The sequence below is a fragment of the Leishmania major genome, chromosome 23 (genome assembly GCF_000002725.2).
Source record: "Leishmania major strain Friedlin complete genome, chromosome 23".
Taxonomy (NCBI): domain Eukaryota; phylum Euglenozoa; class Kinetoplastea; order Trypanosomatida; family Trypanosomatidae; genus Leishmania; species Leishmania major.
Genome location: NC_007264.2, coordinates 469333 through 489614, shown reverse-complemented (window position 1 = coordinate 489614; position 20282 = coordinate 469333). Strand labels below are relative to the sequence as shown.

General features: G+C 57.4%; 4 protein-coding genes across 4 annotated transcripts; all 4 read left to right on the top strand.

Annotated features, from left to right (window-relative positions):
- Positions 1–344: 344 nt before the first annotated feature.
- LMJF_23_1020 (hypothetical protein) lies at positions 345–797 on the top strand (the record flags this gene model as incomplete). The annotated part of the gene is made up of 1 exon (XM_001683385.1): positions 345–797. The coding sequence occupies one exon, from the start codon at positions 345–347 to the stop codon at positions 795–797; it is 453 nt and encodes a 150-aa protein (XP_001683437.1).
- Positions 798–6584: 5787 nt separating this feature from the next.
- On the top strand, positions 6585–9917 carry LMJF_23_1010 (conserved hypothetical protein; the record flags this gene model as incomplete). The annotated part of the gene is made up of 1 exon (XM_001683384.1): positions 6585–9917. One exon carries the CDS (start codon positions 6585–6587, stop codon positions 9915–9917), a length of 3333 nt encoding a protein of 1110 aa, XP_001683436.1.
- Positions 9918–13303: 3386 nt separating this feature from the next.
- On the top strand, positions 13304–14002 carry LMJF_23_1000 (hypothetical protein; the record flags this gene model as incomplete). Its single annotated transcript, XM_001683383.1, has 1 exon — positions 13304–14002. The coding sequence occupies one exon, from the start codon at positions 13304–13306 to the stop codon at positions 14000–14002; it is 699 nt and encodes a 232-aa protein (XP_001683435.1).
- Positions 14003–16317: 2315 nt separating this feature from the next.
- On the top strand, positions 16318–18567 carry LMJF_23_0990 (conserved hypothetical protein; the record flags this gene model as incomplete). The annotated part of the gene is made up of 1 exon (XM_001683382.1): positions 16318–18567. The coding sequence occupies one exon, from the start codon at positions 16318–16320 to the stop codon at positions 18565–18567; it is 2250 nt and encodes a 749-aa protein (XP_001683434.1).
- Positions 18568–20282: the final 1715 nt, after the last annotated feature.

Sequence of the window (20282 nt, the reverse complement as noted above, 5' to 3'; positions counted from 1 at the left end):
GTGGATCACTCGCTCGCTGCTAGTGCGCACTGCCGCCGCTTCCGGTCGTCTTGCACGCCTGCCTCTCACTGCCTCTCTTCCTGCTGGTCATCCCTCTGTTTTTTGTTTGGTACACCGTTGAGCGCACATCAACTGGTCCCCTCCCTTCCCATCAAAGCCGAACGACCCACTCACCCACGAAAAAGCAGACAACACAAACGTGAGACCACAATCTTCTTCTTTTTACCCTCCCTCGACACTACTCAGCAAGCAAAGTTCGCCGTCTCGCACCGCGGTTCACTTCAAGCAAATAACCGTCCGTGATACACACAAACAATCAACAGCCAGCCCGCATTATCATAATCATGGGCTCTTTCTGCGCTAAGCCTGATGCGGCTCCCAAGGACGATGTGCATGAGGGTGAGAAGAACTACCAGGAGGGAGAGAAGTCTTTCAACGACGCCAATGTAGAGGCGAAGTCGAAGGAGCAGCCGTGCGATAAGGCCGACGCGGCAAAGGACGTCGAGGCAACGGACGGCGAGGCAAAGTGCGCCGAGGCGGAGGGCGTCGAGGCAACGGACGGTGAGGCAAAGTGCACCGAGGCGGAGGGCGTCGAGGCAACGGACGGCGAGGCAAAGTGCGCTGAGGCGGAGGACATGGAGGAGAAGCAGGAAAAGTTCGAGGTGGACCCCAAGAACGAGTCGGATGATATGGAAAGACAGGCGGACGAAAAGCGGGAGGAATGGGAGCAGAAGGTCGAGGAGGAGGGCCAGCATATCACCGACGACACCGAAAACCACATCAGCTGCAGCGGTTGAGCGCTACACACCTAGTTCTCTTGTGCATTGATCGCTATTCATTCTGATCTTCACTTGCAGACTGGAGGTGCAACAATCTTGCGCATGTGTGTATGTGTCGGTACACGTCTCTCTCTTGTACTCGCATCTGCTTTTGCTTTGGGCACGCCTCGCACCGCTTGAAACACGCCCCTTCCCCCTCCATACGATCCCACTGCCCACCCATGTAAATACACGCACGCGCACACACAACCTACATCGCTCACGTTGTCGTCCTCCACATGATGTCTCTGCTTGTTTCCTGTTGTTTCGGCTTGTCGTAGCCTAGTGCTGCCTACATATCTCTTTCCTTCTCTCCCCCCACACCCCAAATGACCACCGTCCCTCCCCCCTCCTCCGCAGCCTTTCTTCCCATGCCTTGTACCTTCTCTCTCGTTTTGTTTGTTTCTCGGCACGCACAGATGAACGTCTCTTCCTGTATCTCTTCCTCTCCTTTTTTTTTCTTACTTCTTTCGTTGTGTTTACTTCGCACTGTGTGTGACGGAGGCGTGCTTTGCCTCTCTCTCTGTGCGTGCGCTGGAGGCGGTGGTGGGGGTACAGGGTAAGAGAGTGGGCGGTAGGTCCCTGGCCTCGCCTTGACCACTATCTGCAAATGCCTTGGCTATCCTCCATACATACATACACCCACTCACAGACACGCGCAGCTTCACACTAGAACGCATGGCACGCGTGCACATGTACATTGCGAGGAAAAAAGGAGAAGAAAAGAAGAACAGCGTTAGGGGGAAAGCACACATACACACATACACCCAAGCAACGACACCTCCCTTCCACACACCCCCGGCCTCTTCTACAGTTTCCCAAACTTCCTCGTTTCATGTCTTTCTCCAAAGATGTATATATACATACACGCATACTCCCCCTCCCCGCCCCTGCATTCGATGGTAGCATCTCTTCGGATCTGTATATACACGCCACACGTCTGTGTGGAGGTAGTGGGCCTCCGCCACCCCCTCAACAACACGGAAAACACTCTCACACGCAGGTCATTGATTGTTTCCTTCTCTCTCTACTTTCCGCCCCTTAGAGCCTCCCCCAAGCCCCACAGGCACGCATACCCCTGCACACGGACATGGACAGCGGCAAGCTTCCGCGGACGTCGCGCATGTGTGCTTACTGTTGTGTGTTTGCGATCCACCCGCCCCCACACCACATCCTTCCACCCGCTCATCCACTTGCTGCATCTTCTCTTTTCCTCTCTGCAACGCGTTTTATGTGTGACACCTGCCCATGATATCCGGAGTAGCGCTACATCGCACGCGTTAGCGAGTCGATAGAGAATGGTTGTGCGCGTATATGTCTGTGTATGTATGCACGCATACATACATACACACACACATATGTATATATATATATGTGTGTGTGTGTGTCGTTACGCTTGTGGCTTGTTCAGGGATTCCGGGCTTTTCTCTCCAACACACCGTGGCGCGATACCTGCGCTGGTTTCCGTAGAAGGATGGTAGGGATGCTGGTGGGCGGTGGCGATGCTAGTGGGCGGTCTGTGCTTTTGTACGCTTTATTTAGCTCCTCTTTTCCGTTCCCCCCTTTCGTTTATTTATTCTTTGTGTACGGGTGTACGGGCGTATGGGAGCGAAATTTATTAGTGTTACTTTTTCATTTTGAAATTTATTATTATTGTATTGTTGTTCGCGTAGAGGGTGATGTTCCCCATGCGCTCTGGTGTGCCTCTTTCTCTGCGTAGGACTTTCTGTGCACGTGTAGCTTCCATTCTCATCCGACACTGATGTGAGGCGTTTTTCTCTCCGTTGTTGGGTGTGCGTGCTTTTACGACTCGATTCCCTTTTTTGTCAGTTTTTTTTTCGTGCGGCTCTTTATCGGGGTCGCTCTTGTGATTGGTTCTCCCGTAGCGTCGCCGTCGCTACCCTGATTTCTGTTTTCAGGGGACTCCTCCACGTCTTTGTTTTTTTCTTCTTTTCCAAACTCGCGTCCTTCTCGCCTTTACACACCCGAAACCTCCTCCCCTCTATGTTGCAGTTGGACGTCTCTCGCCTGACGCCGGCCCCTGGCTTCCCAGCGGAAGTGCGGACACGTCCACCTTTCTCCGACGCGCGCAAAGCGTCTTCCTCTCGGCAATCGTCTTTGTGTTCGTCATACTCTCCATGTCTTCCCTGATGACGGAGCCCACCTCAGCGTGGTGTCTCAGGGTCCAGTGCCCCCACTCTGTGTGTGGGGAAGCCGCGCAGCCCCCATGCACGCCCCGCCAATGCCACACCACCTCTGGCGGTGGCAGGGGCAAGCACCTACGAGCTGGGGGGACGTCAGAGCGCTTCATCGCCACGGATATCGGCGGTCGGGTCCTGGACGGCGGTGCGTCGGAGCGGCCTGCGACAGCGCACGCGTCTGTGCCACCCATGTGGGTGGGCAGCGTGTCAGCGTGACTCGAGCTATCCCGCGCCGGGCCGTCGCACTGCCTGCTGCTGGGGAGCCTGTGCCATCGCGAGGGATGCACCAGGGGTGGCAACCGGCACGATGGGAGCGACTGTGATGCGACCTGGGAGGCGGGTGGGCGGGGTGCGAGGCAGCGCGTGTGTACCGCTACTTTGCACCACGCGATGGGCCTGTGGCAGGCCGAAGGGTCGAGTCGACTACCGCCTCATATTGTGCGACACAGTGGACGGACACGTGGAGGAAGAGAAAAAGCTCACCATATCTGTGCTTACACACTTTTTTCAACCACTCAGTCGACGTGCACTAGCTTCCTGCGCGCATGATAGACGACGCGTGCCTTTGCCATGAAAGGTCTGAAGAATGACATGCTTGTATGCATTTTCGGAGGTGGTTGCGGGCAACAAAAAAGGAAAACCGGAAGACTCAGGTCAGAGGAGGGCGCAGACGGAACAGGATGTCTAGCGGAAGGAAACGACATGCAAGACAAGAGAAATAAGTCACCTTTGAGCCTTAGCATACGGAGAACATCAAACTCAGAAATCGAAGCAACAAAATGTGTGCAGAGAAGCGAACGGCCACTACTTCATATTAGGAGGAAGCATCTTGGCTGCATAACTGAGCGCGAAAAAAAGGGGTGATGGGGGTAGAGGGGAGGGGGCGGTCAAGGCAGAGCTGCAGGCGGTGGTGAAGAGCAAGAACTTCCTGCGGAGGGGGCGGACACGAGAGACACGGTGTGCTGTTGTCGAAGACGTCGAAACACGGCCAGCTCTCTCTGTGTGCGTGTGTGCGTAGGCGCATAGCACCCGTACGCCTCTCTACTTATCTCTCTGGACCGCTTCCCCTTTTCCCTCCCGCACTTCTCCCTCCCGAACTAATCCCTTTCTTCACTGCTCAAAGGTGGCGCTTGAGGCAGCGGCCCCTGCCTCACGCCATCTGCTGCGGCTGCAGCCTAGGTACTGCGTGCTACCTCCCTCCTGCACTTTGCACAGCTGGTTGCATGCACAGCTTGCCCCATCGCACCCGCTTTCGAGCGCTCTTCAACTCTTCAACACCACCGCCTCCTCGCTATTTCCGCCTGCAACCTACATGGATACAATACCTGCCCTCTCTCCCTCTTCGCGTCCTATCGTGGGTTGGTGTCCTCTCTGCCACCCCGCCCCTGCTCTGCACCGACGCAACACACAGAAGATCACACGTAGCATAGGAGTCGGAGCTCCCTCTATTCCTTCTTCTCTGTGTTCTTTTGGCTGACGTATTCTGCCCCCTCCGCTCGCCATTCTTCCCCTCTCCCTCCCTCCTCCAACCTTCCTTTCTCCTTCATCCCCTTCCCCTGCCTTTGGCTCTCCGTGTGGGCGCGGAATCTGCTGTGGCGCTTCGCCTCCTTCCCGGCCGGCTTTGCGCTTGATCGCGTGCTCTCTCGCTCTCTCGCCTTCCCCATTGCCCGCGCCGAGTGGGTGCGCTAGCCGCTGCTAGTCTACCTGAAAGCGACTTCTGCGCTCGTTGCGGCGCAGACACTCTTGCCCCCCCTTGTTCAGTTCATTTTCGCCAAAGACGGTGAGACGGCCACGTGGAAGCTCTCGCCTTTTTCTCTTTCGCCCCCACCCCCTTCCATTTCATCGGCGTTGTCGCCATCTCGTTTTGCACACGCGCGACCTGCCTCCAGCCACACCACATTCCGCGCGCTTACACACATACCCCAGCATAGAAAGGTGGTTGAAGGAGACGCTGTGACCGCTATCAGTAGCGAAGCCCCGCGTTCCGCACCGGTGAGAGCAGCGCAACAAACAAAGACGATAAGGCGCCGAAAGCATCGCTACGGCACGCGCGCAATCGAAGCCTGCGAAAGAGAGAGAGAGAGAGAGACGCAGCGAGAAAAGAACGCACGCACGCACGCACAAAGGGTAAGGCGCTTCCACAGTGGCTGTGCGCTCTCTGCGCCCTATCTGAGGCCCGCGGTAGCGCGTTCTGCCCCCCCCCCCTCCCCTTCCCCAACGTTAACCGTCGCTGTCGGATCGCTCCACACAAAAGCGACCGACTGGCCCCTCCCTTCACTACCACCTCATCGCCCTCTTCTCGTTTCGGGTTGCGCCTGTTGTCGGTGGACCGTGCCACACATCAGCAGGAGCGGCAAGGGCAAGAGGAAGAGGTCGAGAGGGTAAAGCTGAAGATCCTTCTTTATCAAGCCGCGTGCGCGCTTCCGCATTAGTGACGCAACACAATACACCCACCAACCTCTACGTGACGCTGAGGAGCAACGAAGCAACGAAGCAACGCGAGCGAAAAGCAACACGTGTACAGCTCCATCAGCGTGAGTCCCTCCCCCTCCCTTCTGCTCTCCTCTATCCGCTTTCGTGCGTGTGCTTGTGCTTGTGCCTCTGCGAAACGGATTCGTCAAACAAAGAGGTGGAGTTGCTGTCTCTTCTTCTCCCCTTCCTTTTTCCTTCGCTCTCACAAGACGTTTTCCTTTCTTCCTCGTGAGCGTGTAACCACTAATAATTAAGAAGAAAGGGGTGGGGCACGCATCAGGTACGCGTGCACCACGCAAGAGACGAAGAAAAGTCAAAACCGCAGCCGAAGAAGACACTAATCTCTTGCTGCACTGTCGTGTGAAGACTTCCAACCCCTGCCTGTATCTCGATCGTTCTCCCACTATCTCTGTGCGTTCGTTTCATGTGCTGCGCTTGACTTCTCGTGTATCTGTGCTCGCGTGGCTCTCTCTTTCGCTGTGGGCGTGTGTCTGCTTCTGGGCGAAGCGGTGACTGGTATCCGTGCAGATCTGCCCATTTATCTCGCACACCCACGCACACACGCAGAATCTCTCTCTGTTGTGTGTTGCAGCGTTTCGTTCTCCTGCCTTGTCCCTTCTCTTCTTGTTCTACTCTTTTGCTGGTTTCAGGCGTTTTGCATTTCTTCGTGTTTCCTTTTTGTTTTGTGTGTGTGTGTGTTTTGGGTGTATGAGCGTGCGTGGGTGTGCCCGTGTACGTTCGTCTTCTCGGCTTGGCTTCCGCGCACGTACGCCCTCACCTTCCCCCTCTTTTACTGTTCGGCTCCTTTCCTCCGTTTTTCGTTCTCCCTGTTGCCACGTCCATCCACCGCACCGCACAGCCCTCCTCCCCCGTCTCGCTTGCCTGTCGCGTTTTGTATGTGTGTGCCTGTGTGGTCTTTTCCGATCTGAGAAACGAGGCGAGTGGGGAAGGCTTGCCAGTGCGTATCTTTCTTCTTGTTGTTTACCTAGGTGAAGGGGAGGAGACGAAAAGAGGAGGTCGCCATCGACGTCGACCACACGTGAGTGACTGGCCTGGACTGTCTTCTCCGTCTACTGTTCACATCGTTGTCGTCATGAGCATGGTTGCCCCTCCATCTACCTTCGCCGAGGCGGGGATACCGCTGCACGCGAAGCTGCTCAGCGCTGTGGAGGCTGATGGGCAGGTCATCACGCCGACACCGCTGCTCATTCGGGTGCTGCGGCGGACAGCGCTCGACTTTGCCGACGTTATCGTAGATGGGCGCTGCGCCACGGGCACTCGCCAGGTGGGCAGTGCCGCTGCCGTTTGGGTCCACAACACAAATGTTAGAGTCAACGCCTCGCAAGCAGCAGCAGAATCCTCTTCGAAAACGCCGCAGCAGCCGGCAGGCGACAACAGGGCTTCATCTCCGGGCACCGGAGGCACTAACAACGACAAGGCTGTGCCCCTCTACCGTACCGAGGCGGCGCTTAGTGAGTGCCGCTCACTTCTTGTCTTGTACACGCTGCACTGCCTCCTGAGTGCCACTCAGGAGCCGAGCACGGACGGTGGCAGCAGCAGCAGCGACAGCAGTGCCCATGTCCGCGCGGATGCGGATGGGCGCGTTCAGCAGTTGCCACTCGCCGCGCGTAACTGGGCACCGGAGGTGTCGATCATTGTCGCCGAGACGGAGGCGAGTGCGGTGGAACTGCACCGAATGTGCAAGTCTCTCGGTGAGGCCTGCAGGCTGCGTTTGAATGCTGTGCTACAGGTCGGCGACAAGCCCCCCGCATCCCTCGTGTTGTCGCCCTCTACGCCGGCAACGGAGAAAGGCACGGCAAATCCCGAAGTCAGCGGTGCGCCGGCTGCTGCTAGCGACGCCAGCAAGCATGAAGAGGGTGGCGACATCAGCGGCACCGCCAAGAAAACGACCTCAGCGGGTGAGCGGCCGCACCTGGTCTCCATCATCGTCACAACCGCACAAGGGTTTCTGAGGTGGAACTTGAGTGCGCTACTGAGCGCTGGCGTGGATGTCGCTGTTGCCGGCAGCGGCACAGCCTCGGCTGCTGCCGAATCGACAAGCGATGCAGCCAGCGCTGGTGCTGCAGCGGCAGCTGAGCCCTCGCCGAGTCCTGAAATGCGGCGGGTGCACCCCCACGTTGCATCGATCGTGGTGGAGGAGATGGGAGGGGCCAGTGTCACCTCTCCGATAGGCGTCGACAAGGCGGTGCAGCAGTGGCGCGAGGTGCACCACATTCTGTACGCAGCGGCACTGCGGCAGAACCCGCGCTACGTGCCAGCGGCGCACCTGCACCCCCACTACATGTGGGTCTGCCGTGGACCCGTTTCTCACCTGCCTGCAACGCTGCGGCAGTGCTTCAGCCGGCGCAGCCGTCGGTACTACCAAATCCAGCCCTCCACGTACATCAGCCCCTTGGCCGTTGCCCTTATGCCGCACCCGCATGAGGGGCTTAGCTCACCAGCCGAGTCTCTGGGGATACGCCTCGTCCTATCACAGAGCCAGGCTGACAAGGAGGCGCAGCTGCGCCGCATCGTGACGGACCGCAGCGGCCTCTTCCACCGTGTGCTGTTGCTCACGCACAACAAGGAGGTGGCGCAGCTGAGCGCTTTGATCGCGAGCTGGGGTATGTCGAAGGAGGCGCCAACCGCGTCGACGGTGTCGGCGTCGGCCTCGAACAGCGTTTTGTTTAGCCGGCGCATGGACAGCCTAGGCGCTCAGCAACAGTGCCACGCGGCGTACCTGCAGAGCTGCGAGGCGGCGGAGCGGGTCTTGCCGGCCGCGGCGGCGGCGTCGTCGTCGTTGCCGTACTCCTCCCCTGTCGTTGTCACCCTCGTTGCATGGGACGCGCTGACGTCGCTTGACATAATGGATTTGGACGTTGTTATCCAGTACTACCCACCTCAAAAGTCGCTGACGGACCAGGAGTGGGCGGAGTTCATCCAGATCCTGCACACCACTGTTGACGGGGAGCGCGAGATCGAGCTGTCGCTGCGGCAAAACCGCCACATTAAGGAGGATAACATTCAGGAGAAGCTGCAGCAGCTGCGGGAGGGCACGACCACGAGACCAGCAAAGTCAGCGGAGGGATCTGAGCAGCCGCAGCGTCCGCTGCCGGTGGTCGTGACACTGATGCTGGCAGCGGACTTTACCCTCTCTGCTTACTTTCTTCACCAGTACATGTACAGTGGCGCCACCGGCACCCTGACCCGCGCTGCCACAGCTACGTCGCTCACGTCGACCGGACCGGCTCCTGGCCGCCCGGGAGTGCAGGAGCCCGTGGAGTGCCCGTTGCCAGTGCTCGACATTTCTCCTAAGCATCCATACTTCATTCCGTTAGTGTGCGGGCACACGGGTGATGTCGAGTGGCCAGCGACGGCACCCAGCTCACCACCGCGGCCGCGCACCGCGACAGCTGGCGTCAACGGTGCCGAGGAAAGCCTGTTACTAACACTCACGTCGGGCGAGGCAGTTACAGTGAAGAAAGTCCTGGTGGCGAAGCTGGAGAAGGAGCAACGGCGGCTTGACGGCTTCACAAGCTTATCGGGCACGGCTGCGGCGGCCAAGAACATGGGCTTCTCTGGAAACTCTTCTGTCGGTGCCGCTCCGTCACCGGTGCAGCTCTTGGCGCAGGGCAACATCGCCATGACTGCCAACGCTGCGAGTGGAGGGAGCGCCAACCTCAGCTCCAGCGGCAGCGGTGGCGCCGAGCGTAACCCCTTCGCAAAGATAGCGAAACATTCTGGCATCGCAACGGCAAATTACGCAGCCAGCGCCGCAGCGGGAGTTGTGAACCCTGCCACCGCGGCTGCTACGGCCATCGGCGCTAGCGGCGTGCGAGCTAATAGCCGCAGAAACGCCGGCGCAGGCACTGGTGCGGGGGACGGTGGTAACGGCAGCAACAGCAACCAGCGCCAGCATCAGCAGCGTGGGGGCGGGAGTGGTAAGGAGCCCGTTTCATCCGCCCCAAATAGCGGTGGTGGTGGCAGCAACAGCAACAACAGGCGCGCACGCTCCTCGGCAGCGCAGAACAGCAACACCGGCGGCCGCGGCGGTAGCAATGGGAAGGACGGCGCCAATGCAAACGGCAACGGCAGTCTGAGCAGCAGCAGCGTTGCTGGTGGCGCTGCTTTCAACACTACCAACGCCGCCTCCGCTGCTGCTGCTCAGGCTGCCGCGGCACCATCTGGCGGTGCGATCGCGCCTGGCAGCAAGAAAGAGAACGAGACGGGCAACACGACAACACGAAGTCCGTTGGCAAGCAAGTCCGGTGCCTCGGACCCTAATGTGGCTTACGCCGGGGCGAAAGATGCGGGCAGCGGCAGTGGCGGCGATAGGAAGGGCACCTCCAACAAGCGCCGCTCCCGAAACACGCGAGGAAAGAAGCAGCAGCAGCAGCAACAGCAGCAATCTTCACCATCGAGCTGAGCGGCGTGTGTGTGTTGGAGGGGGGGGGCGACAGCAGCTTTTTTTTTTGTTTTCTCCCTCGCTCCACGTTTTGGCCCCTCCCCCTTTTCCCATCTCCCTCTATCCTTCCCCAAGTCTTTCCTCTTAGCCATCAAGGGTGGCAGAGCGAGAAGAGTTGTAGGGGAGTCGTGAGTCCCTGCCTGCCTACTTGCCTGCCTTGCCTGCGCCTCTGTGTGGGCAGGCACGGGCTTCAACAGCACGGCGCTCTTCCGTCTCACGCATGCGTCTCTGCGTATGTGTGCATGTGCGCTTCTTTTCTCCGCTGCTTCGTGTTCACTTGGCCAAGTGCCTCCTGGTGCACCCTTGCCCTTGTCTGTCTTTCTATACACACACATATATATATATACATATATATGTAGCCCTTTCCATCGTCTTCTCGTCCTTTCACCTTAGCTACGGCGTCGTCATACCCTCCCCCTCCCTCCCCCATGCATTCACGCACAGCACGCACGCACTTCATGGGAGGGACGAACGTGGAGGTGCGTGCGCGTCCTTTAGACGCTGCATTTTGTTTGTGTCTCTGCAGGACGACCCCGTTTTTACTTCTCTTTCTTGTTTTCCTCGCTCCTGTTCTTCCCGCTCCTTTCGGCTGCTTGCTCTCGGGCGGGCCTCCTTCTCCTTCTTTGGTGACTTTATTCTGCATGATTCGAAAAAGAAAGTGGTTACGCGCGCTTCTGTGCGTCGTATGCGTGTTCGTGTCTGCGCGTCGTGTCTGTGTCTTGCGTTTTGTTCGTCTCGTCACCACTCTTCTTTTCTTCGTCGTCGTGTTTCCTTTTATCGCTTGTGATCTCCACCTCTTTCCTTTTTTTTGCGGTATGCATGCGCGTGCGTTCTGCCTTCCTTGTTGCCTTGTGTTAGCGTTGTGTGTGTGTATGTTGTGTGTGTGTAGTGTGTGTGTGTAGTGTCTGGGGCGTTTCCCTCTCGCTCTCTGGCCTCCACCTCTTTTAGGTCTGTCTTGGTCTCTCTTCCTTTTAAGTTTTTAAACTGTTCCCTTCTTCGAGCAGCTCTTTCAGCTCGAAGAATGCGTCCGCGGGTGCGCTTGGATGTGTGTGTGTGTGTGTGCCGAACCCCTCCTCCTCATCTCCTCCTCCCTTCCTGTTCTCTCTCTCTCTCTCTTTTCGTCCCTTCTTCGTTTCCTCCTTAAGTAGTTGAATGGAAAGAACAGATCAGCCTAGTGCGCGTGCGTGTTTGCCGGTTCATCTGTGTACGCGTTGTCCGTCGCTTGTTGCCCTCTTCGCTTTCGCTTTTTTTTTGTCTGAGTGTAATAGGGTTGTCGACGCCGCACTGGAGATCTTTTCGTCCTGAACCGTTCCTGTCGCTCCGCCTTGCGCCTTGGTCTCTGCCGCCCTCTCTCTTCCCACGTGTGTGCCTGTGTTCGGCCCGTGTCGTGCACGACTATATGGCTCGTGTATGCGCTCTTTTCGACTTTGTTTCATCGGTGAGGGACGCGGTGATGTTCGGTGGTCTTTATCTTTTGGTCGATGATGTTTTCCTCCTCCTCATTCTTCTTTGTGTGTGCGTGTGCGTGGGGGCTCGTGTGCCTCTTCTTTTCCCTTATCGGTGGCGGTGGCGAGAGATGAATAATAGTCAGCGCGCGTCTGTGTGTGTGTGTGTGTGCTTTTTGGATATAGGTTTGCAGGAGTGCATAGTCGTCAGTGTCTGTGCTCGCACAGCTGCTGCTGCTGCTGCTCTCTTTTTATTGTTACTGAATTCGTCTTGTCGTTTTCCGTTTTCTGCGAAGAGGGCGTCGATCAAGGCGGTCCCCCTCCTCCTCCTCAACAACGAAAACGTGTGTGTCTCTGTCGACTTCGACTGTGTCCTGTCTCTCTGGGTGTGCGCCTGTGGTACTTTCGTTGTCGTCTTGTAGGTTTGTATGCCGTGGTGGCCGGGGGTATTCATTTCATATTTGGTTGTGGTTTTGCTGTTGGACGACGTCGCACAAACACAAAAAAATAACAAGAACGAAGCAACGGGCTTTGAGGTCTTGCGATGGACGCGTTTTGCCCACGCGTAGGGGTGTGTTACGGACTAAGCATGCGTGCCCACTGCAACTACGCGACGGTGCGGTATATATATATGCTTTTTCGGTTTTGGTGCCTTGGCGAGGCTGTGCGTGTGCGTGTTACGCACCAAAAAAAAGTATCATAAAAATCAAGCAGGACGCGTCTTGTCGGCTCGGTTCACATCCTGTCGCCCCCACTCCTTCGCTTGCTCGTCTCTTTGCCCTTTCACGATGATCACAGGGTTCACAGCTGTGCGCCTTCGCGTTCACACACGCCCACGCACGCACGCACGCGCTGCTCCCCACTCACACTTCACCCCCTAAAAACAACAAAAACTTCCCCCAACCCCACCCTTGCCCGAGATGCAAGATCGGTGCGCAGCCACCAGCGAAAGGTCGCAGCATTCACATCAAATCCATCATGCGAGTCGACGTTTGATGGAGCGCAGCGAAGAAAGCGAGAGAGAGGTGGGCAGAAAAGAAGTGCTCATCGCTTCCTTTGTGTGTGTCTCTCTCTCTCTGCTGACTCCATTCGCCCAACTGCTCCTTCCACCTGTAAGAGGATGAGGAGGGGCAGTATAAATCCGCGATGGGGGAGAGCTGCCGCAAGCAGCTTACTCACTGGGGGGGGGGGGACGCTGTGCACATTGTGCAACAGGGCGTCTCCGCACATGGTCTTCGAGGCGGCCTCGGATCTCACTCGTCGCCTTTCTTCTCTCGCCAACGTACGCTTGAGCTCTCCCTCACTCTTCTCTCTCCTACGTCTTTGTGTGCTCTCTCGCATCCACACAACGTGAACGCACAGCTATATACAGCACCACATGTGCGCACACCACAGGAGACGACAGCTTTCTCTTCTTCGCCCTCTCCGTTCGCTGCTTCGTACCCGGATACGTTTCCACGCTTCTCTCCTTCGCTCTTCCTTACCGTCCCCCTTCGCTTTGGGATTCTCCGACCCCTGCCAAGACCTCCTTCTTCCCCCTCCACACACGCACACGCACACACAAAGCGCTCCGCCACCTCTCTTCCTCCCCCGTTCCTTATCGTGAGTCTGTGCATCCCTTTTCATTTTGTGTTTTTCTATCGCGCTGTTCGCCGCCGCTGCTCTGTCCTTTTCCGTCTTTTCCATCTTTCCTGTTTTGTTATTTGTGTCTTGTGCCCCTGTGCGTCTCCCCGTCTTTCCGTCTCTCTCTCTCTCTCTCTTTCTATCTCGCCGGCACCCCCTTTGGAGGCAGGGACGCGCACGCACGCGCAGACATCGCTGAAGCCTCTCTTCTCGTAGAGTCGAAAACGCTAGCAGACAGAAAACAAAGTCGCAGCGAAGGATTTCACCCCGCGCGAGAAAATGCCAAAGTCATCCCCGCCAGATGAGCATAAGGTTCTCATCAAGAAGCTCACGCATGCTTGCGCCAGCTACGACTCCGCGTCGAGGAAGTACCTCACCGCCGTAAAGGCGTTGGACTCCTCCTTGGAGGCCGTGGCCATCGCCATCCGTGAGCTCTCGCAGGGGGAGGAGAGCGAGGACGCTGTCACCAGAGTCGACAGGTTCTGCACGTCAGTGGATCGGCACATGGCCGGCTCCTCTGCTGGTGCATCATTTGGCCACAACAAGTCAGGGCGGCTTTCGGATTCGGCCGCATTCAACGGCGCAGAATACCCCTTCGCTGCTTACATGAGCGATTTTACGCGCGAGGTTTCCTCGGCTGTCGACGAGCTCAAGGAGATCCTCAAGAAAATTGAGAAGTCTAGGTCAAAGCATGATGACCTCGTCGCCAAGTACAACAAAAAACGCAGCGAGGTGGACACGATGGAGATGAAGCTGGCCAAGAAGAATCAGGGCATTGCGACCAATGAGAAGTACTCCCACAAGCTGTCCGATCGCGATGCCTTGAAGGTGCAGGTGGACACCGGTGAAAGAGAACTCAGAGCCGAGTTCATGGAACTGCTGCAGAGGCGCACTCGAATCCTCTTGCAAGTCGTCCATGGCATGCAAACGCACTCTTCAAAGTACTACTCGCACCTATCCAAGGCAATGCAGGCTTGAGGAGGGACGCGAGTTGCAGCAGCAGCTCCCGCGGCACACGATGTATTGTGGTTCGTGATAGACGCACTGTGGTACGCGCGCACCGATGCCTCCTCCCCCTTCCATGTGTGTAGATGCATATGCGGATTTGCCGTAATGGTGCGTCGGCTCCATCCACGAAGCGGAGCAACACGCCCCCGAAGAGGAGACCGAAAAACACACACACACACATATATGCGTGGTCGGCCACGAGTCTTATCAACACGAAATGTCGGGTTGCACAATAGTCGAAGTAGGACACACACGCACACGCACGCCCTCCTTCTTTTTTTTTTTTAGCTGGTTCTCTGCCTTTCTCTTGTTTATGGTCGTGTCTTCGCATGTTTGCCTTTTCCTCGCCTGCCGACCTTCTCCCTTATCTCTATCGCACTCTCTCCCCCCTCTCTCTCTTTGGTGTGTCTCTATCTGTGCCTCTGAGGGCTCCAGCTCATGCTCTCTCCTGAGCCATGACGTTTCAAAGCGTTGTGCGCTTCGTTGCTTCCTCTAGTTTTCCCTTCTTGCTTTTTTCTTCTTTTTTTCCCGACTGTACTGAGCGGGTGCGCCAGCGCCAAGTGTGAAGCACGCGCATGCACGCACGTACACACACCCACCTACACGCATATATATATGTATATATGCAAGCTGTTTTTCTGTGTAGCACGTCGTTCTGACCAGTTGACAAGTATGTACGCATGCGACCGCAGAACACTTGCCTCTGTTGCACCACGGCTATGCCAAGGGCATCGCGCCCACCAATAACATGTCACGTTGTACGACCCACTTCATAAAGCGGAGGTTCAGTCTAGCATTACGTTCCACATCACCGCAACGCAACGAAGGCATCCAAAAGAAAAAGGTAAGCGGATGCCCAAGTTTGCCGAGGTATGGGCACATTATGCAGTTAGCCGGCTCGAACGTGATCGTGACCGCAGGTCTCTTCCGCACAGCGCCAGCACGGGCCTCTCAGTCAACATCAAGGGTCCGCCAGCCGTGCCTGAGGCAAAGCTTTGCAGGCTTTTGCCTTCCTCACAGAGCTCTTACCAGACCCGGATATCACGCGCGGAGGTGGACTTCGGCATCATCAGGACCGATGAACAAGATTGAAAAAAAAACACAAGCGATAAGGCTGCCATCGAGCACGCGTGGCGCTGCACTTTGCCACGCAGCCGTATTTTCTGTAAAGGGCGAAAAAAATAGAACAAATAGGGTGAGGGCTGTGTAGAAGGTCCCACTGTTCATGGAATGAGGCGGGCGGCAACAGTGCAGCAGCCTGTTCCTGTGTTCTTCTTTGCGTTGTCTATTTGATCGGTAGACCCCGCTCGTCTCGACTGTCCTTCTCCCCGATTCTTGCCACTGTGCGCTGAGCGCTGGAGGGAGGAGGGGGTGTGAGTACGGGTGCGCACACACAGGGCAGTGCGCGTGTTAGCTTTCTTTCCGTAACTGCGTGTCACGTGACGAACTTCCTGCTTTATTACTATGCCTGTAGATGTGATTTCTCCGGGTTGGTGTCGATGCGACATGCGAGCTGCATGTGTGCATGCTCGCGTGAGCGTGCGTATGCACCCCATTCGCGCTCACGCGCTCTTTTTCTCTTGTTCCATATCCGTCTCTTCATATGTATGTCTCACTCTCTCTCTCTCTCTCGCTCTCGCTTTCGTTGCCGCTCACCTGCTCCCCACAACCGCTGCCTCCGCACCGCAGCCTTGACTTGCCCATTCTCGGCTCTGTCTGCTGGCCATTTGCAGGGGCTCCCGCGCCGCGAACATCTCCGACATGCTGCGACGGGTGCCGCCCATACTCATTCATCAACTGCTTACATTTATTTTGCCCCCCCCCCCCCCTCCCCCCTCGCTGTCGCCCTCTCGACGACGTGAACACCGCGCGTGTGTGCGTCTGTGTCTGCACGCATCGTCACCAGACTACATATCCGCTCTGCAGCAGCTCTCCTACGCCGCGCGACACGGACAACGGCAGAAGAGCGGCGTGCAAGCGGCGGCATTGCGGTGGCGGATCGCTCATTTGTTTTCTCGTCGCGTGTACGCATAGCAAGAGGCACAGGGAGAGGGAGGTTGGGCGTTAGCTTTGTGTGGCAGCTTGTCGCAGAGAAGACGTGAGCCTGCGCAGCGGAAAAAAAGGAGAAGGACAGGGGCTGCCTGTATCTTCTCTCGTCTGCCCCTCTCCGTCGGGCACCCTTCGGGTGCTAGTCGTGGTGTGGCTGTGCCTGGCCGTAAGCGTCGGGCTCTACACCGGATACTATCCAAACATCTTCTTGCTTTTGTTTAGGCCCTGGTCACGACATGCTCAACACGAAGAGCCCATCACCAGCCAACAGCAACTACGACTTTGCGCTGCGCCATGAGCGGGTGAAGCTGATCGCAAGAGCGCTGAAGCAGTTCGGTGTGTATATTACCCGCACGACACAGGCAATGCGCGAGGTGGCCAGCTGCCTCTCGCTCGTTGGCCAGAGCTATCATGAAGTCGCGCAGTGCGTCAACAACACGAACCCGCACAGCCGGGCGGATCAGGACTGCTACATCTCTTTTAATAGACAGCTTGTCGAGAGCTACGGGGCCAACTTGCAGAATGCGGCCACGCTCTTCTCCGCTGAGATGATGAACATCAAGAATGGCGAGCAGTTCTTGTCTTATAATAAATCGGTGCATCGAACGGTGATGACGCGGCTGCACGATGTACTGAAAATGGCACAAAGGACACGCGACCTTGGCGATGATGTGAAGGCGGAGCTCAAGAAGGCCACCTCCTGCAGGAAGGTCGTTAGTAGAAAAGAGGCAAAGTACATCCGCAAGGGCCGGCCCTTGACGGAGAGCAAGCTCTACGTGAGGCAGTCGGAGAGGATGCGGAAGCACGATCAAGCCTACGAGGCCAAACTGCGAACCTTTGACACCGAGTACGAGTCGCTCATGCAACGCCAGCTGTACGTGGCGGGTCACACGATGGATGACTTCCTGGACATGAACACGGTGTACCTGTCGCACATTCTGAAGGTGCTCGGTTGCCTAGCCCCAAACGGCGCGGAGGCCATCCAGAAGATGCTGGACAGCGGCGAGAAGCTCAGCGATCTCCTGGGCATCGCGCCGGAGGATCAGCTCGGCTGTCGACTGAGAGCGCAAAACGTTGACGTGCTCAACAGCAGCAATGTAACACCGGTGAAGAGAGGCGTCGGCGCTACGCCTGGCAAGGGAACACCAGCCAAGTCCAGCTGCTGCGGCTCCTCGCACAACTTCACTAGCTATTACCAGAACCGCCGCCAAGCGGCTCTGTATGTCGAGGGCGCACCGCCGACGGCGCGCGCACTTGGCGAAGACAGCCGCGGGAGCAGTGAGCCCTGCCAAACACTCAGTGAAACGCCGGAGCGGCAGCTCATCTCCAACCAGACGCCGTTGAGAGCCACATTCGGCAGCGCAGCAATCTGCAGAGCAGCAAGTCACTCGTATTCGGCAGCAGAGCCGGCCGCGCCGTCGCCTCTGCAGCCTCCGTCCTTCCCTGCTGCCGTGCGACGCGTCGATGCTGCGCCGGTGCCGTACGTCAAACCGCTAGCCATCGGCCTCCACGCTTCATGTGGGTCGCCAGGCACGACCACAGACGCCGCGAAACAGACCTGTCCAGCCGGGAATGCAGCACCAGCTGCATGGGTGGTAAAGACCGGTGGCCGCCGAGGTAGTGTTTGTGATACGACCAACTCGCGCACAAGGGTTGAACTTAGCCTCGGCCACGCACAGTTTGACGACGACAACACGGCGGCCGGTGCACCGCCTGCAGCTTGCCTTGCCCCAGCGCCGCCGCCCGCCCAATACAGCGAGGAGAGGCCGATGGAACGGCCATTGGGCCGCTCAGAGGTGCCGGCTGCTCAGGCGGCCATGTTCGGACTCGACGTGGCACGATCCGCGGCGCCTTTTGACGATCAACTCGTCGCCGACTCGTGCAGGCGCACATCGCTCTTGTCCCTGAAACCCGTTGCGTTGTTCCCTCTCGACGTGAGCGAGAGCAGCATCTCACGGAAAGTGGCACCGCGCACGTCGGCAGCGACGACCTCTGTTGCTAATCCCTCGACGCAGCAGCGCTCACGCCGCGACCGGAAGAAGCACAAGACCACCAAAGTTGTTGCTGCTGCGAGAGGAGTGCCGCTGCCAGGCACCGCCTCTGCACCGCCGGACGAGGACACCATGTCGAGGAGCACGAGCACGCAGTCTCAGGAGGCATTGGAGAGCAGCATTCACGGCTATCATGCCGCACATTACCATTGCCCGCCGCCACAGCAGCTACACAACTTGAAGCAGCATCCTCAGCGCGACTCTGCACCTGTCAGCTTGGCACACTTCCAGATGGAACTGACAGGTTGCAGCGGGGATGCTCCGTGCCAATGGCGCAACGACGGACTCTGTTCCGAGGCCGGTGGGGTGTCGGGGCGCTCGCAACGCTTATCTACCAGCTATGGACTGGACAGCCCTACACCGACACCTCAGCCGTTTGCGCTAGGCACGCATGCATGGGAGGACTCACAAGTGCGGCCATGCAGTTCCGCGTAACGTCTATGGCCGCAGAGACATCGAGGTGAGGAATGTGACCGCATGCGCAGAGTCTTTTGCGTAAACGCAGAGCTGGTAAGTGCGCGAGTGATTACGCGTGTGTGGGTGTGTTTGTGTTCTCTTGATCTCTCCGCGTACGTCATGGCGTTGCTTGTCATGGCTCAAGTATGTGTTTGTCTGCGTTTCTCTGCTTTGCACTGTCTTGCTCGACTGTATGCCGTGCATCCAACTTCCTTACCGGCGCACAGGGCCAGCCTCCGCCGCTGCGCATGTCTGCCAGCCTGTGCATTTCTTTGGTCGTCTGTGCGCTTCTCGTGGCTCCGTCTTTCTTTTTTAAACACACACACACACACACACACACACACACACACACACACACACACACACACATGAATGGCTTCGCCTCCTTCCTTTCTCGTGCCACCTTGTATATATATATATATATTGCTACTCAGCGGAGGCAACCATTTTTTTGTTTCGTGTTGCTCGTCACCACCTCCTCGTCTAAAGCGTTGCGAGGCGTCGTTTGTGTGCATGTGTGCGTGTGAAATATGCCTCGTTTTCGCCTCTGACCGCCTCTTTCTTGTAATGTCTCTTGCGGAGACCCTTTTACATTCGATGGTTTCGCACCCTTCTCCTCTTTTCTATCACCTTCCCTTCCCCCTGTCTGGATGCTGGAGCGGTCTGTGTATGCGTATGCTCCGTTATCGGCGTCTTCTCTCCGCCAGGCCTCATGCACGCACTCGAGCTCTCTGTGTTCTTTGGGGTTTTCAACGCCCCCAACCTCGCTCTTGCCCCATTTCCTTCTCGTCCTCTTGTACCTTCCGCCACACCTACGCGTGTGTGTGGCCTCTTACGTCGTTTTGTACTCTCTCCCCTCTCCCCCTCCCCCTCTCTCCACCTTCATTGCCTACTTTCTTTCTACAATGGCGTCGCGTGCCGCACGCGCATGCTCCTTGTTCTCGCGGTTGGCCAGCCTCTCCTCCATCTCTCTCTCTCTCTCGGAGTCGCCTTCTCCTTTTGTGGTTGCTCTCCTCGCGTGGCCACCTCGCTGCTCTGCTCTGCTTGCTCGTTTCTAGTCGCCCACTCTGCGACATCGTGGCCGCAGGACGGATGCGACGCCGAGATGTGTCTGCGATGTTGTTGTAGGGGACAGAGATTACTGCGGCGCGCCAACGAGTTGGAGAGAGAGAGAGGGAGGCGGTCATGCAGCCAGAAGACACGCGCACACACGCCAAGCGAACAGCACAAGTGAGCAAGGATGCCTCGCTGCCAGGGCGTCTGAACCGCTCCGCTCGATTCTCCGCGTCTGCTCAACCACCGCCCTCTTTTGACTGCTGCGGCACGGTGGCGGCGATGCGTACACGCGCAGCTTATCCAGCTCCTTGCCCCTTCTGTTCTCTTTCTGCTCTTCAGATCTCGGAGAGTGTGACAGAGTGACGACGACCGAGCGTCGTTGAAGGAGGGGGATGACGGAAGAGAATAGCTTTCGCACATGTGTGGCCCGCCAACGCTTCAACGCGCGGTAGCTTCCTTGGTATGCCCCCCTCCCCCCACCTAGCCTCCCCACATCAAGATGAGGGTTCGGATACTCAGAATCTGGGGTGCACACGCACACATACACACACAGCTACTCCCTTTCCACCTCCATCTTCCTCTCTCTGTGTATGTCCCACCGACGACGCCGTTCTTCACCCCTTCTCCTCTCCACCTTT